The sequence below is a fragment of the Sycon ciliatum genome, chromosome 2 (genome assembly GCF_964019385.1).
Source record: "Sycon ciliatum chromosome 2, ocSycCili1.1, whole genome shotgun sequence".
Taxonomy (NCBI): Eukaryota; Metazoa; Porifera; class Calcarea; order Leucosolenida; family Sycettidae; genus Sycon; species Sycon ciliatum.
In genome coordinates this window covers 27,510,730-27,522,805 of record NC_088644.1, presented here as the reverse complement: position 1 = coordinate 27,522,805, position 12,076 = coordinate 27,510,730, and the positions used below count along the sequence as shown (strand labels likewise).

General features: G+C 49.5%; 1 protein-coding gene across 2 annotated transcripts in view; it reads right to left on the bottom strand.

The window, feature by feature from the left end:
- Nucleotides 1–25: 25 nt before the first annotated feature.
- Nucleotides 26–12,076, bottom strand: part of LOC135809491 (glutamate receptor-interacting protein 1-like) — a 29,120-nt gene continuing 17,069 nt past the window's right edge. For both annotated transcript variants that reach the window (XM_065322848.1, XM_065322849.1), the window contains exons 3-21: nucleotides 11,137–11,168; nucleotides 10,162–10,239; nucleotides 9,680–9,743; nucleotides 9,256–9,401; nucleotides 8,989–9,075; nucleotides 8,723–8,792; nucleotides 8,131–8,276; nucleotides 7,784–7,870; nucleotides 7,210–7,536; nucleotides 6,747–6,809; nucleotides 5,951–6,175; nucleotides 5,468–5,714; nucleotides 4,469–4,608; nucleotides 4,204–4,281; nucleotides 3,688–3,966; nucleotides 3,154–3,217; nucleotides 2,760–2,899; nucleotides 1,284–2,476; nucleotides 26–638 (exon numbers count right to left, since the gene is read on the bottom strand). In XM_065322848.1, coding sequence (XP_065178920.1) covers nucleotides 492–638; nucleotides 1,284–2,476; nucleotides 2,760–2,899; nucleotides 3,154–3,217; nucleotides 3,688–3,966; nucleotides 4,204–4,281; nucleotides 4,469–4,608; nucleotides 5,468–5,714; nucleotides 5,951–6,175; nucleotides 6,747–6,809; nucleotides 7,210–7,536; nucleotides 7,784–7,870; nucleotides 8,131–8,276; nucleotides 8,723–8,792; nucleotides 8,989–9,075; nucleotides 9,256–9,401; nucleotides 9,680–9,743; nucleotides 10,162–10,239; nucleotides 11,137–11,168 — 3,613 coding nt within the window. In that variant the 3' untranslated portion in view covers nucleotides 26–491. The remainder of the gene's footprint in view (nucleotides 639–1,283; nucleotides 2,477–2,759; nucleotides 2,900–3,153; nucleotides 3,218–3,687; nucleotides 3,967–4,203; nucleotides 4,282–4,468; nucleotides 4,609–5,467; nucleotides 5,715–5,950; nucleotides 6,176–6,746; nucleotides 6,810–7,209; nucleotides 7,537–7,783; nucleotides 7,871–8,130; nucleotides 8,277–8,722; nucleotides 8,793–8,988; nucleotides 9,076–9,255; nucleotides 9,402–9,679; nucleotides 9,744–10,161; nucleotides 10,240–11,136; nucleotides 11,169–12,076) is intronic.

Genomic DNA, 12,076 nt, shown 5'->3' with positions numbered 1-12,076 from the left:
CCCCCTCAAACGAAAAACAAGTAACTCAAGAAACCCACACAGCTCGCGCAGAGCTGTCGGCGCAAGTACTTCAAGTAAATAACCAAAATATTCACAGAAGTGATGATATGAAACGTAACAAGCAGCAGTACTCACAGAGCCAGCCATGCCCCTACGTTGGTAACTATGTCAAGGAATTTGCGGCCTTACAGTAAATAATGCAGTTATTGGCTGTTTGCTAGTTAGTGTTTTAGATCAATGTCAACGGTACCTGCTGCTTTCTAGGCATTGCCCACGTCGAGAAATTACTGCGAGGCAGGGATTGTTATCGATGAGGGATAGGTTCATTTGACAAAAAAACGATTCTTTTGCACGTTCTATTCTATGCATCTAATAGTTGATGGCTTGTAATGACTTTCAGTGGCTACTCAATCTTCTACCTAATAAGGCCAGACATTCTATTACGTCGATTCCGGTATTGTGCTCACGAGCACATCGTCTTTCACCATTCTTCACTTGAACGAGCTGGGCGAGGCAAGTCCAGACATGGAGCGGAGTTGCGAACACCGGCATATCACCAGTCTCAGGGTTTCCCGTACGTCCGACAGGACTGGAAGCACTTGCCGGCAATCGTAGTCCCTCACATCCGTTGAATTGATCTGGATAGACAAGCCAAATGGAGAGCGGTTTTAAAATAATGCTTGCAGTCATGTCAGAAGGCAACGAAAGTACAACTTTTGAGTTTCTGGACATGTTCTGAACAAGGTGTGATTGTTGACTGTTCACAACGTCAGCATGCATCGAGTACGGCCTAGAATATGTAGAGTAGAGCCGAGTGCCCAAGAAGGTTGTTTCCAAAGGGTTAGCCTGGGATGTTCTTTTTTTTAAGCAATCTGGTCAGTTCCTGTAGCACGTTCTTAGAAACGATACGTACTGGATCATATGAATTCCAAAAGCTGCCAGGAAACAACATCGCCGTTCTTAAATATACGCTGTGGTGTTCTTCGACTGTTGTAATATCAAGGCACCATGCAGCTACACCACGGTGCAAAGGAAAGACATGCAGCAAAGTCTCACGCCGAAGAACGTTGAGCCCAAGAACGCCACAGCCTAAAGTGAAGAATGTGTGCTATAAGAATGCAGCCAGATTGCTGAAAATATAAGAATGCCCAGGCTAACTAACCCCTTGGAAACAACGTTCTTGGACGCACGACTCTACTGTACAGAGGATCTTCAGATCACACCAGCCTACAGGTGTGAGATTAGCAGCACGCTGCCAGTCTATAGTGCTCTATTATTCTCACCTGTAGTACTCTGTCCAGTGGTTTGAGTTTGCTTTGCTGCATGGCAATGCCACCTGGCATCAAGGCACGGATGTAGACACCCGGCTCTGAGAGACCGTCGGAGATACTGAAGCCGAAACTGGTGTTGAGGCCCGGCCGGGACAGTTCGATGACGTGCATCTCGACTGACTGCACAGTCGGGGTCACTCGCTCACCACCGACACTGCCACCGTCCAGAGAATGGCGGTCAGCGGGCACGGTGCTCGTGGAGCGGCTTGCCGGGACGGCCTGGCGGAATGAGCTGCGGCGAGCACCGGCCGGAGTGCTAGCTGCAGAGGAGACACTTCCACCGCTGATAGCTGCCGCACTCTGCGCTGCTACTGTAGTGAGGGTGCTTGCTGCCTGCGTCGACACCACCGCCGCCGCCCTGTCAGGACTCTTGCCGGTAGATAAGAGTGATGTAAACGTAGTTGAATCCAGTAACGACGACTCGAGCTCCGCCAACAATGACGAGGGATCCTGTGATGGTGGCTCCACTGGTTGCTTGTCAGCGCTTGCCAACTTGGCATGGGCTGATGTTGCTCTTGGCCGGAGAACGGTTGTTTGCGGACTGGACTGAGAGGAGTTGTCGGAATGGCCGGTGGTTGTGCCGTGCAAGCTGGACATGTCCGAATGCGTTGAAGAGCCGGCGTCGCTGAACGGTGCCTGACTTGGTGGTCGTGAGTGACGGGTGAGGCTGTTGGTCGTGTACGATGACGATGTGCCACTGCGCGGCAGGGCACTGAACGAGGTCTGTTGTCTGGTCGGCACACGCACTGTACTAGTCGGAGTGGTGGCCGTTGGCAGTGACGCGGCGATGGAGGTTTCCGGCACTTCAGTCCAGCGTCGGCGGTAGTCCTGATTGCCAGCCGATGCAGGTCTTCTGTGCACTTTCTGCTGCTGCTGCTGTCCAGGCGTGTGCGTAAGGCTAGCAGCCACCGCAGCCGGAGTCCTCGAACCGATACTGCCAATCTGACTACCTCTGCTGCCAGCCAGAAAGCCACCGGTACGGTTTGTCGACGGCGTGCTGGCACTGCTTATGGCGTCGTCGTCACTGCCGGTCACACCGTGAATGCGCGACACCTGCCACGAGTCGTGGCTCTGCCGCAGCGGTGACGGAAACGAGGCAGTTGCCAGTGAAGACAACTGCGAATCACTATCACTGCTGTAAGCCTCTGCAAGGTGTGCAATAGCAACAGAAGACACAAATCAGACAATTAAGTTCACTGTGTGACTTTCTGATACTTTAGTAGAAGAATAAGTGTGATTGTTGAATTGATTCACCGTATAGCTTTCTTGAAACGTAATCTACCGTTATCACATTCACTTACTCATGATTGCAACCACGGTAAATGAACGAATGACTCAACACAAAGGTAATTAATGCCACACGAACACACAGCGACGACGAACACACAGAAACGCACACGTAGGAAGGCAGGCCTCACGCTAACTCACTCTTGCTAGTTCGCTGGATCTTCAGCTGAACTGAATCGCCGACTTCCTCCAGCAATCGCACTGCCTGCGGCACGCTGAACGTGCGCAGCGACTGGTTGTTGATGCTAAGAATGATGTCACCTTTCTGCAAGGCACCAGTCCTGCGAGTACAGCCAGACGGAGACAGCGGCAGAAAAACAATGAGTACATCGAACAGTGTACTATAGAAATAAAACATACACACAGAAACACCCTACTGGTAGTGCTACAGTTGGGAGTAACTTACAACAACAAAATGTAACTACACAGAAGAGACAACATCCACGGCACTCTGGCCTGTTCGGAGAGTTGCCAGTTGGAGCTGAATAGGCAGTGTGGCTGGTACAAAATACCAGTGTGGCCAGTACACACCTACCTGAACACAACACCATCCTCCCGTATATCAGACACATAGATGGGTTCGCCAGGCAGAGTAGATCCTGCAGTCAGGTGGGAAAGACACAATGACACACGTGTTGCGAGTCTACTGAATGGCATACACATCTAACCGCTTGTCCGGTACTGTAGTGCTCGTACTGCTAGGAGTGGTGCAGTAAACAAACCGATACAGCCAATTGGAATACATGTACCCTTGCACTGGGACACCAAGGCTTGAAACAACTACGGCTCTCACGTCACACAGTGCAGCATTGCCCCCAGTGGAATTTACAGGATTGAGATGTGTGACGTCTTGCAATGCCCCAGAACGATGCGAACTCGCGAATACCGTTCACGGAAGAAGTTGGTGAAGCAAGTCCATTCGAATGATCACTCTCAAAGCACAATGCAGGGACTATGACTCCTTGGTATTCGCGCTATGCTTACGGGCAGATTACTATCGGAGACCGTTCATCTGCTATTGGTGAACAAGTGGGGCCATGTGAAGGGTAGTCAGTAGTCACTGGCTTACCGTTCAGTGTTATGCCCAGACTTCTGCCACGTCTCACCAACTCAACGGCAAACTCCACACTGTCATCGGCCACATCCAGCTGGTGCTCTTTCTTGCAGATGGTCAGCACCACAATGTCAGTGCTGTCTCGCAGCATTCCTGCCGCTTCGCTCAACGTCGATCTGCCCACTGGGATGCCGTTGATCGCCTGCAGGCCATCACCACACTCCACCAAGCCACTGCGATACGCCACGCCACCTCTCTTCACCTGACTGATCCACATGCCATCACCTTCGCCTCCTGAAAGCGGCAACAACCAGGCAAACCAGTATCACAACTCATAATATTGTGCACACCAGGGACCAAGAATAGTGTGATCAGAGAAAGACAGACAGCCAGACAGACAGACGTGCAGACAGACAGACACGCTAGTACAGGGAGACAGAGATTGCAGCAACAAACCAACACAACAGCACGCATTGCAGTGCATCAGTGAGATCAGGACATGGCTACGGGCAAAACGGACTCGTGCCGTACCATTTATTGTGAGTCCAAGGGAAGTTGTATTCTTGTACAGGCGAACATCAAACACGCCTGATGTAGGCTTAACACCGTCTGAAAGTAGACACAGGTAATAAACAGCAGGCATGTTATCAACAAGTAGCAAATTGAATAGCAGATACACTGAAAGATAAATAAATACATGGATGAATGGACAGAGGGATGGATAGGTGGGTGGTACATGTACTAGTAAATGGACAGCCAAACAAACTACTACTGCGGTGGAGTATGAGACACTCACCAGATACGTCAAATTCCAGATGGCACAGCATATGTCCACTACTCTCACGGATCAGCTTGCACACATCATCCAAGTTCATGCCACCAAGTGGAGTACCGTTGATTGTGATGATGCGATCACCAACCTGCATGACACCGATTCTGCAGCATGGCAAAGCAAAACACATGCACAGCCCAGCTTAGATTAATGATAGCTTGCATAGACCTCGGTCCTACCGGTAGGACCTACCGGTAGGACCATCATACACAGACATGCTGCATGGCCTCTGTTCTAACATTGACTTAAAACTTGACCCTAAACTGTTGCTCAGGGGATAATGAAGGAGTCCACAAATTTTGGACGGGATCGCACAAGGCATACTACGAAATTCCATGGTAACAGCCCATGGTAACCATGGAAATGGTGTATGGAATTATGCATTCCACTGCCTTGGCAGACTAATAAAAACATTAGTACCTCACCACGATTGATGTGCCATGGTCAAAATTCACTTTGGACAGAGTTGCTAGCGCTCCGACAGGAGTATGTGCGGCCATTTTGACAATTGATAAAATTGCGCGTATGCAATGCACTGGACATAGCCTTGCATTTTGCGCCATTACTTTGCCTGACAAAGACCTCATCTCAACAATTGTTTGAAGAAATTTCTCAACAAAAAGCACTTTTGCAGCGCGATTTCTTGGGTCCTACCGGTAGGACCCGTGGTCCTACCGGTAGGACGGCATGCAAGCTATCATTAACTCACATTGTGAAAGAGTGGAGCAGGGCTGGGAAAGAGTGGAGCAGGGCTGGGAAAGAGTGGAGCAGGGCTGGGAAAGAGTGGAGCAGGGCTGGGAAAGAGTGGACCAGGGCTGCATGAGCATGCGGGCTAGCAGAAGAGAACCATTTGGTTGAAAGGTGGAATGCATTTGCAGTCTTTGGTCTTGCACTTCACAACCAGGTGCCAGGTCATGTACGTCTATCCTCTTTGTCGCCGTGACGCTTTGGCTGTCCACTCACCTATCTGCAGGACTGTCTTTCTCAATGCTGGACACGGTTATGGGACCTCCGGACACGCCGCCACCAGAGATGGAAAAGCCGTAGCCGAACGGATCGGCTGTCAGCTCCAGGTCCAGGGTCTCCTGTCGGCATAGCTGCATGGCACTGTGAGTGGGCAGTACATGACGATCAACCACGGACAGGGAACTGCTGCCGCCGCCACCGCTGCCGCCGCCATCACGGTCTTGGGCTGCCGACACGGAGTACACTGAGCCCCGCAAGGAAAAAAAACAGAGCAAAAGAAGAAAGAAAGCATGCCAACAATGGTCTAGGGTTAGCAACAGAAAGTACAAGGGAGACATTCCCCGTGGCTTGACTCTCTTACATGCACCGTTTCAGCTAGAAAATCTCACCAGGCCAGATCATTGTCATGCAGGTCATCCTACTACTGTACCGTGAAAATCTAGATGCAAAAACGAGCACTGTCAATTGATTGCTGCTTACACGAGGAGTTACGCTTGGCCACGGGTGGTTTAGGCTTGGCAAGACCGGGTCCGGAGGTGGTGTGTGCACGTGGTCTGGCCAAGGACTGTCCTGACGCGGAGTCCGACACGCCCAGAGCGGAATCTTCTCGAGATAGGCTTAGATGATGTGCACTGGTTGTCGAGCTAAATCCATTTGATGTTGGTAGGCCGATGGTGGTGGTTGCAATAGTGGGTGGCTGGTGGCCTGCAAGAACGAGAGAACGATATGCAAAACTCAAGAGTTGAAACAAGCAGTTCGAATAATACCTAGTCCCGTCAAGTATCGGTGATCCACCCCTCTCTAATTTCCGTCCCCTGTCAAATTTCTGCCTGTGAAACGACTTCGACGTATGCAATGAAATACGGGGTTGAACCGACGCATGCACTGCTGTACGCAATGTGTGACGGTGCAGAATGAAAAATGTGCACAATCCAGCATGCCAAGTCTGATCTTCTGCTTTGTTGTACATTGTACATGTACTGCACTTGAATGACTTGATCACATTTTTTTGTTCTCCACATGTTTTTCAGCAGGGCTGTGTTTTAATAGTAAAAATACAATAAAAAATATAAAAAATCCCGACCCCTTCCGAAAAGCCAGCTGGGAAGCGACACGGCGGGGGGGGGGGGGGGGGGGGGGGAGGGATCAATGGTACTTCACGGTATACATCTGCCTTCAACCGCATCGCGGCAATGAAGCATACTGGGTATATACTGGGTATGTCAGATAATGTAGAAGCCAACCTGTGAGAACAATGCCTTGCTCTGCTACTTACGGCCCCAAAGCCTCTGTCCTGGATCTGTGCTGTTGCCTTTGCCATTTATGCCGTTCATCGGCCCTATGGACAAAACAGGATCAGCAAGAGCACAGACTGACATGAATCAGATGTGACAGCAACCTACTCGAATGTACACATGCACACCTCCATTGCCACTGTATACAGTTAACCCTGTCTCGAGGGACCGTCAAAACGTGGTCTCTGTTACCAGGTGGTCTCCTTATCCAGGGTCACTTGACTGGAAATAGCATTGGTGCTGGTTTCAGTGGTCTTCTAAGGCAGGTGCTCGCCTTGACAGGTTTTACTGTACTCCGTGTGTGTGTATCTTTCGCCAACAACCCATAGCACACACCAAGGAGAAAGCTACTGTGGCATTTGTAAAAAGTACATTGTAGGATTCCTATGGCAGGCATGTCATCCGATCTTCACCACTGCAATGCTGATAGCTATGGCGTCTCACCATCAGCATCATGTATGATCTCCTCCGGCGGTTCTGGCAGATCATCGTCATCATCGTCATCCTGGGCGTTGTGAGATTGTGCGGGCGACATTGCATTGCGGTGCATGGGCGGTGTCCGGATGCTGCGGTGAATGGGCAGTATCTCCAGCGTCACCATACGCTCGGCCTTCAGCAGCATTGCCACGGCTTCCGGCAGCGTGGAGTTCTCCAGGTTGCGACCGTTGATGGCTAGCAGGCGATCGTGCTGATGCAGGGCACCACATCGGTCTGCGATGCCACCGGGACGGATGTCGGAGATTGTGATTGCCTCACCGGCATCAGGACTCCCTGCATGTCGGAAAACCACGGGCACACACACACACACACAGTGGGATCAATACAGGTACACATTCTTTACCGGCATGAGATTTATGCCGTAAGCAGTCCTGCCACTGGAACATACAAGGTGTACTCTACCCATCTATTAGTACAAGTTACTCAGGATTTTCCTAATCACAAGAAGAGATCAAGAACAAAACCAAACTCCTATGTACTGGGCATTGCTTGAACGAACAGTGCTTTTAACCAAACTTACCACTCAGCGTAAGACCAAGACTAATACCTGGCGGCTTGACGAGCTCAACCAGCAGGACAGAGCAAGGGTCATTGTCCTGCAGTGCGGCTGCACAGGACGACAGCAAACAGAATCCAATTCCTTTACAATGGCATGGCATATACGTCATAATCAGAGAATTCCTGTCTACAAAGAGCTCCAGCACACGCACACAGAGATCCTGCTCACCGTAATCCATCAATATCTTAACAGTGATGATAACATACCAGTACATTTAGCCTATGGTGCCTATGCAAAACAAGAAAGGCACACAGGACTAACTGTTACACAATAATCTAATGCATGGAGTTCATACAGTGGCAGTTTACCTTGTAGAGTCACATCATACTCGATGTCAAGCTTGACCAAGTTCGGTGACTCGCGGAGTGCCGTGATGGCCCCAGATAGTGTGTAGTCGCCGACAAAGCGGTCATTGACACGCATTAGGCGATCACCAACTTTCACCGTTCCCAGTCTGGACAAGCATACGGAAAAAGAGGAATTTATTACAGTCGTAGATTGGCACTGAAGATGAGGTGAGGATTCACCCTTTGAATGTATGTGCAAATCTGCAGTGTCCACAACCTCACCGAATAATGTCATGCATGGCTAGATTGAGTGGTACTGTCCAGAGTGTGTTACTGCACATCAACACTGAGGCATGCACAGTTGCGCTCGGTGAAATCCGGCCCAGAGTGCAAAACTGGCGCCCTGTACCAGTAACGATTACACTGGATTTGTACATGTGTACGTCCAGCCGTATTCGTGCCACTTCCAGGGCATCAAGGGCCGTTCAAATTGAGGGCGCCAAATGTGCACTCCGCGTTGGATTTCACCGAGCACAGCAGCACAGTTTGGTATGGTTAAGTTTGTTGGGACGACGTACATAATCACTGAGTCCATGTCAGAATATCTACTCACTTGTGCAGTTCGCTACCAGGCCGAATGTAGGCAATAGTCAGCGGTCGATCAAGACCTTCATCGACGCCACCTGAACAAATACATCACATTGAAAAGCACAGGTTACCAATATGGTAAGCTCAGAAACCTCGGTGCTGTATTTGCAGTTCGGCAGCTATTCATGAACCGTCTCTGGACTTAAAATACGGATCACTGACACACTACTATCTGTGGAAGCTACCGCTGCTGTTGCTAGAACATGGCATGCCTTTTCCACTAGAACTTGCCTCTCAGCTTGAAACCGAATCCATCTGCTTCGCCGTGCACCTCGACAGTAATCTGCTTCTTCTTCGTTGCCGACTCTGGAGGTGGAGCTGTAGGAAGGGAGGACAAACATGACCACATTGGTGTTACACATACATGCGTACAAGTGCGCGCCGGTAGTATGCAAGTACTCATGCACACGAAACGCACCATGCCCCCTCCTCCCCTCCCCACCAAACATACACCACTTCTCTCCGTAGAAGTAATCACACAAGTGACTTTCCACTCACCTCCCTCAGGCAGGTCGTACTCTATCTCCAGATACGCTGCGGTCCCAGCGGATTGCAAGAGGCGCACCACGGCATCATGGTGGAGGTCATCGGTCGACGTTCCGTTCACCGCCAGAATGCGATCGCCGATTTCCAGCAGTTCGGTTCTGCACGAAAGCATGGCAATGTGGTAGACATGCACAGAGGCTCAGGTATGGCATAGATTTGGCTGCAAGTCCAAATGACTACTAGAGGAATCTAGATGCGATCAGCTGTGGGGGAAAAAAGCTGGACTAGTGCTTGCATGCACCAATTCTGTTATGATGATGTGGTGTGAGGATGCAGTTCTTTAGAGACTGCTCTGGAGAAGAGTGGTTGTAATAGCAGATACGTTTGAATGACTACCAATCTACCAGTCCACGTCTGGGTGGTGTGTAACACTTACGTCTTGGCAATGCCTCCCTCGCGCATGTCAGCAATCGTGACAACCTCCCCATGGTCCAGACCACCTTGAAGCAACAGCAGTGAAGGCCAGAACAGGAAGTACAGCAGTCAAGTCTCTTTTCGGTAACGTGCTCTTTTACACTGTCTCCATACCATGCATGGCCACTCTTTGCAAGCATGCAGCTGAGCACATTGCAGACACACGCCTGCACTGGGACAGTAGCTCTACAGCTGTACACAATGAGATAAGAGTTTCGACTTCACTCTCAGTTTTGAATCAGATATCCTCCTCTCCAAGATACAGCACATGCAAGCTTTAGGAACAAGCAAAGTGTACTGGTAGGTCACAGCATTACGCAACAGCTGATAAAGAAGCTTAGATGGCACAAATGTGCAGCACTGCAGGTCTCTAGCATGAGTTTCCACCACTGTTAAAATAACGACTTGACAGGCTAAAGGCCAGCAACCCAGCAGGGTCCTTACCTGCGATGATAAGACCAAAGGATTCTCCCTCCTTGCGGTTTAACTCCACATAGGCTATGTCAGTGCGCACAGGCTTGTCTGACAGGGGCACATAGGGAGGAAAACAGAAAAAGGAACCAGATGAATGGATTAGCAGGGACATCACTAGGAACTTAGGAAGCACTCTTGGCCTCCCCATGCAATTATGTGGAACACCTGCAAGACCTGACAGCATGAGGCAAGACAACAAGCCCATCCTGCTGCCTGCTCTGCGACTGCAAGGTACTGCACAGGACAGGGCCGGTGTGACTGGGGAAACGCCTTTACCAGCAACACCATCATGTTCAAGCACGCTATGTGTCCTGAGAGGCAGCCTTGCAGGTGTGGTAAGGAGGTGCATGTACTAACAACAATAAACATCTGTAGTAGATGCGCATACATGGACACACAAGACTTTTCAGGGGCATCTGCATCTCATCTCATAGCTTGTGTGATGTGTGTTCCCAAGAAAATGAGAAATGCGTTGTGTGAATGTCTAAAGGCACTGTCCAATCAACAACAAGACCACAAACGAGATAAACGTGACTGATACCAGCAGGCCCATCACTCCTGTGGTATTGTGACAATGCAGTTCATCAAGTGAGCAAAGGCTGAGCAAAAAGAACGTTTTCAAAACTCAATTACTGTGCTGGTGAAATGTGATCCGTTGACATTGCGATATCGCGTGTGGCGGCGACACTTTGCCTTCTACCATTCAGAGTATAACACCCCCCCCCCCCCCTCCTTTAAATGGCATCAGGGACACACTGACTGAGGTTGTTATAGCACTGAATACGGATGCCTGTGATTATAACTACATGTAATCGTGACCGCAAAGTGCAATGTAGGAATCCCACTAGATGGCGCAACCTTGTATGAGTCACCAGTATTAGTCCATACCAAGAAAGGTGACCGTGGTGCCTTAATTCTGGAATGCTAGTAACAAGACAAACTCACTGTATTTGCCAGGTGCTCCCGGAAAGCTGGACCTGAAGACATATTATTGGGCACATCACACAAACACAGCAAAAAAAGTGAACTGCATGGTAAAGATTCACTGACACACAATGAACGTCTTCAGTATAATTATTATCATTGGAAAAGCCACAAACAACCTGTCCATTGCAACAGACACTCCATCTCTGGTCTGGTCTATGTCCACAGGAGAGTAGGGGAACATACACACACACAGGAGAGTAGGGGAACATACACACACACAGGAGAGTAGGGGAACATACACACACACAGGAGAGTAGGGGAACATACACACACACAGGAGAGTAGGGGAACATACACACACACAGGAGAGTAGGGGAACATACACACACACAGGAGAGTAGGGGAACATACACACACACAGGAGAGTAGGGGAACATACACACACACAGGAGAGTAGGGGAACATACACACACACAGGAGAGTAGGGGAACATACACACACACAGGAGAGTAGGGGAACATCAAGAGCACTAGTAGTATTTTTTTATTTTCCATGGGGGGAAGCCTCAACAGTGATGAACACAACTCTCAACAGTGATGAACACAACTCTTAAGGGGGCCCATAACAGAGTAGAGGGGTGTGGGGTGAGAACTAGTACATGTACACAACTTCATGACAAAGGACCGACCATGGCAGCAATGAATAATTATGTCAATGATATGCATGCCAACTGAACAGTTACAATGCACAAGCAGTACATTTGCTCGCCAGGCATGCACATGCAATGCATGGAAAATGTAATGTAGTAAGTTGCTACTCATGGCAGCCAAGTACATACTAGAAACTAAGAAAGGGCTCATCCTTGGGCATGAGCATGGACACTGAAGACATTGAATGAATGGTTGCTGGCCAACTGATACAAATGTCAACTAATATCTCACATAGAGAATGTATACCC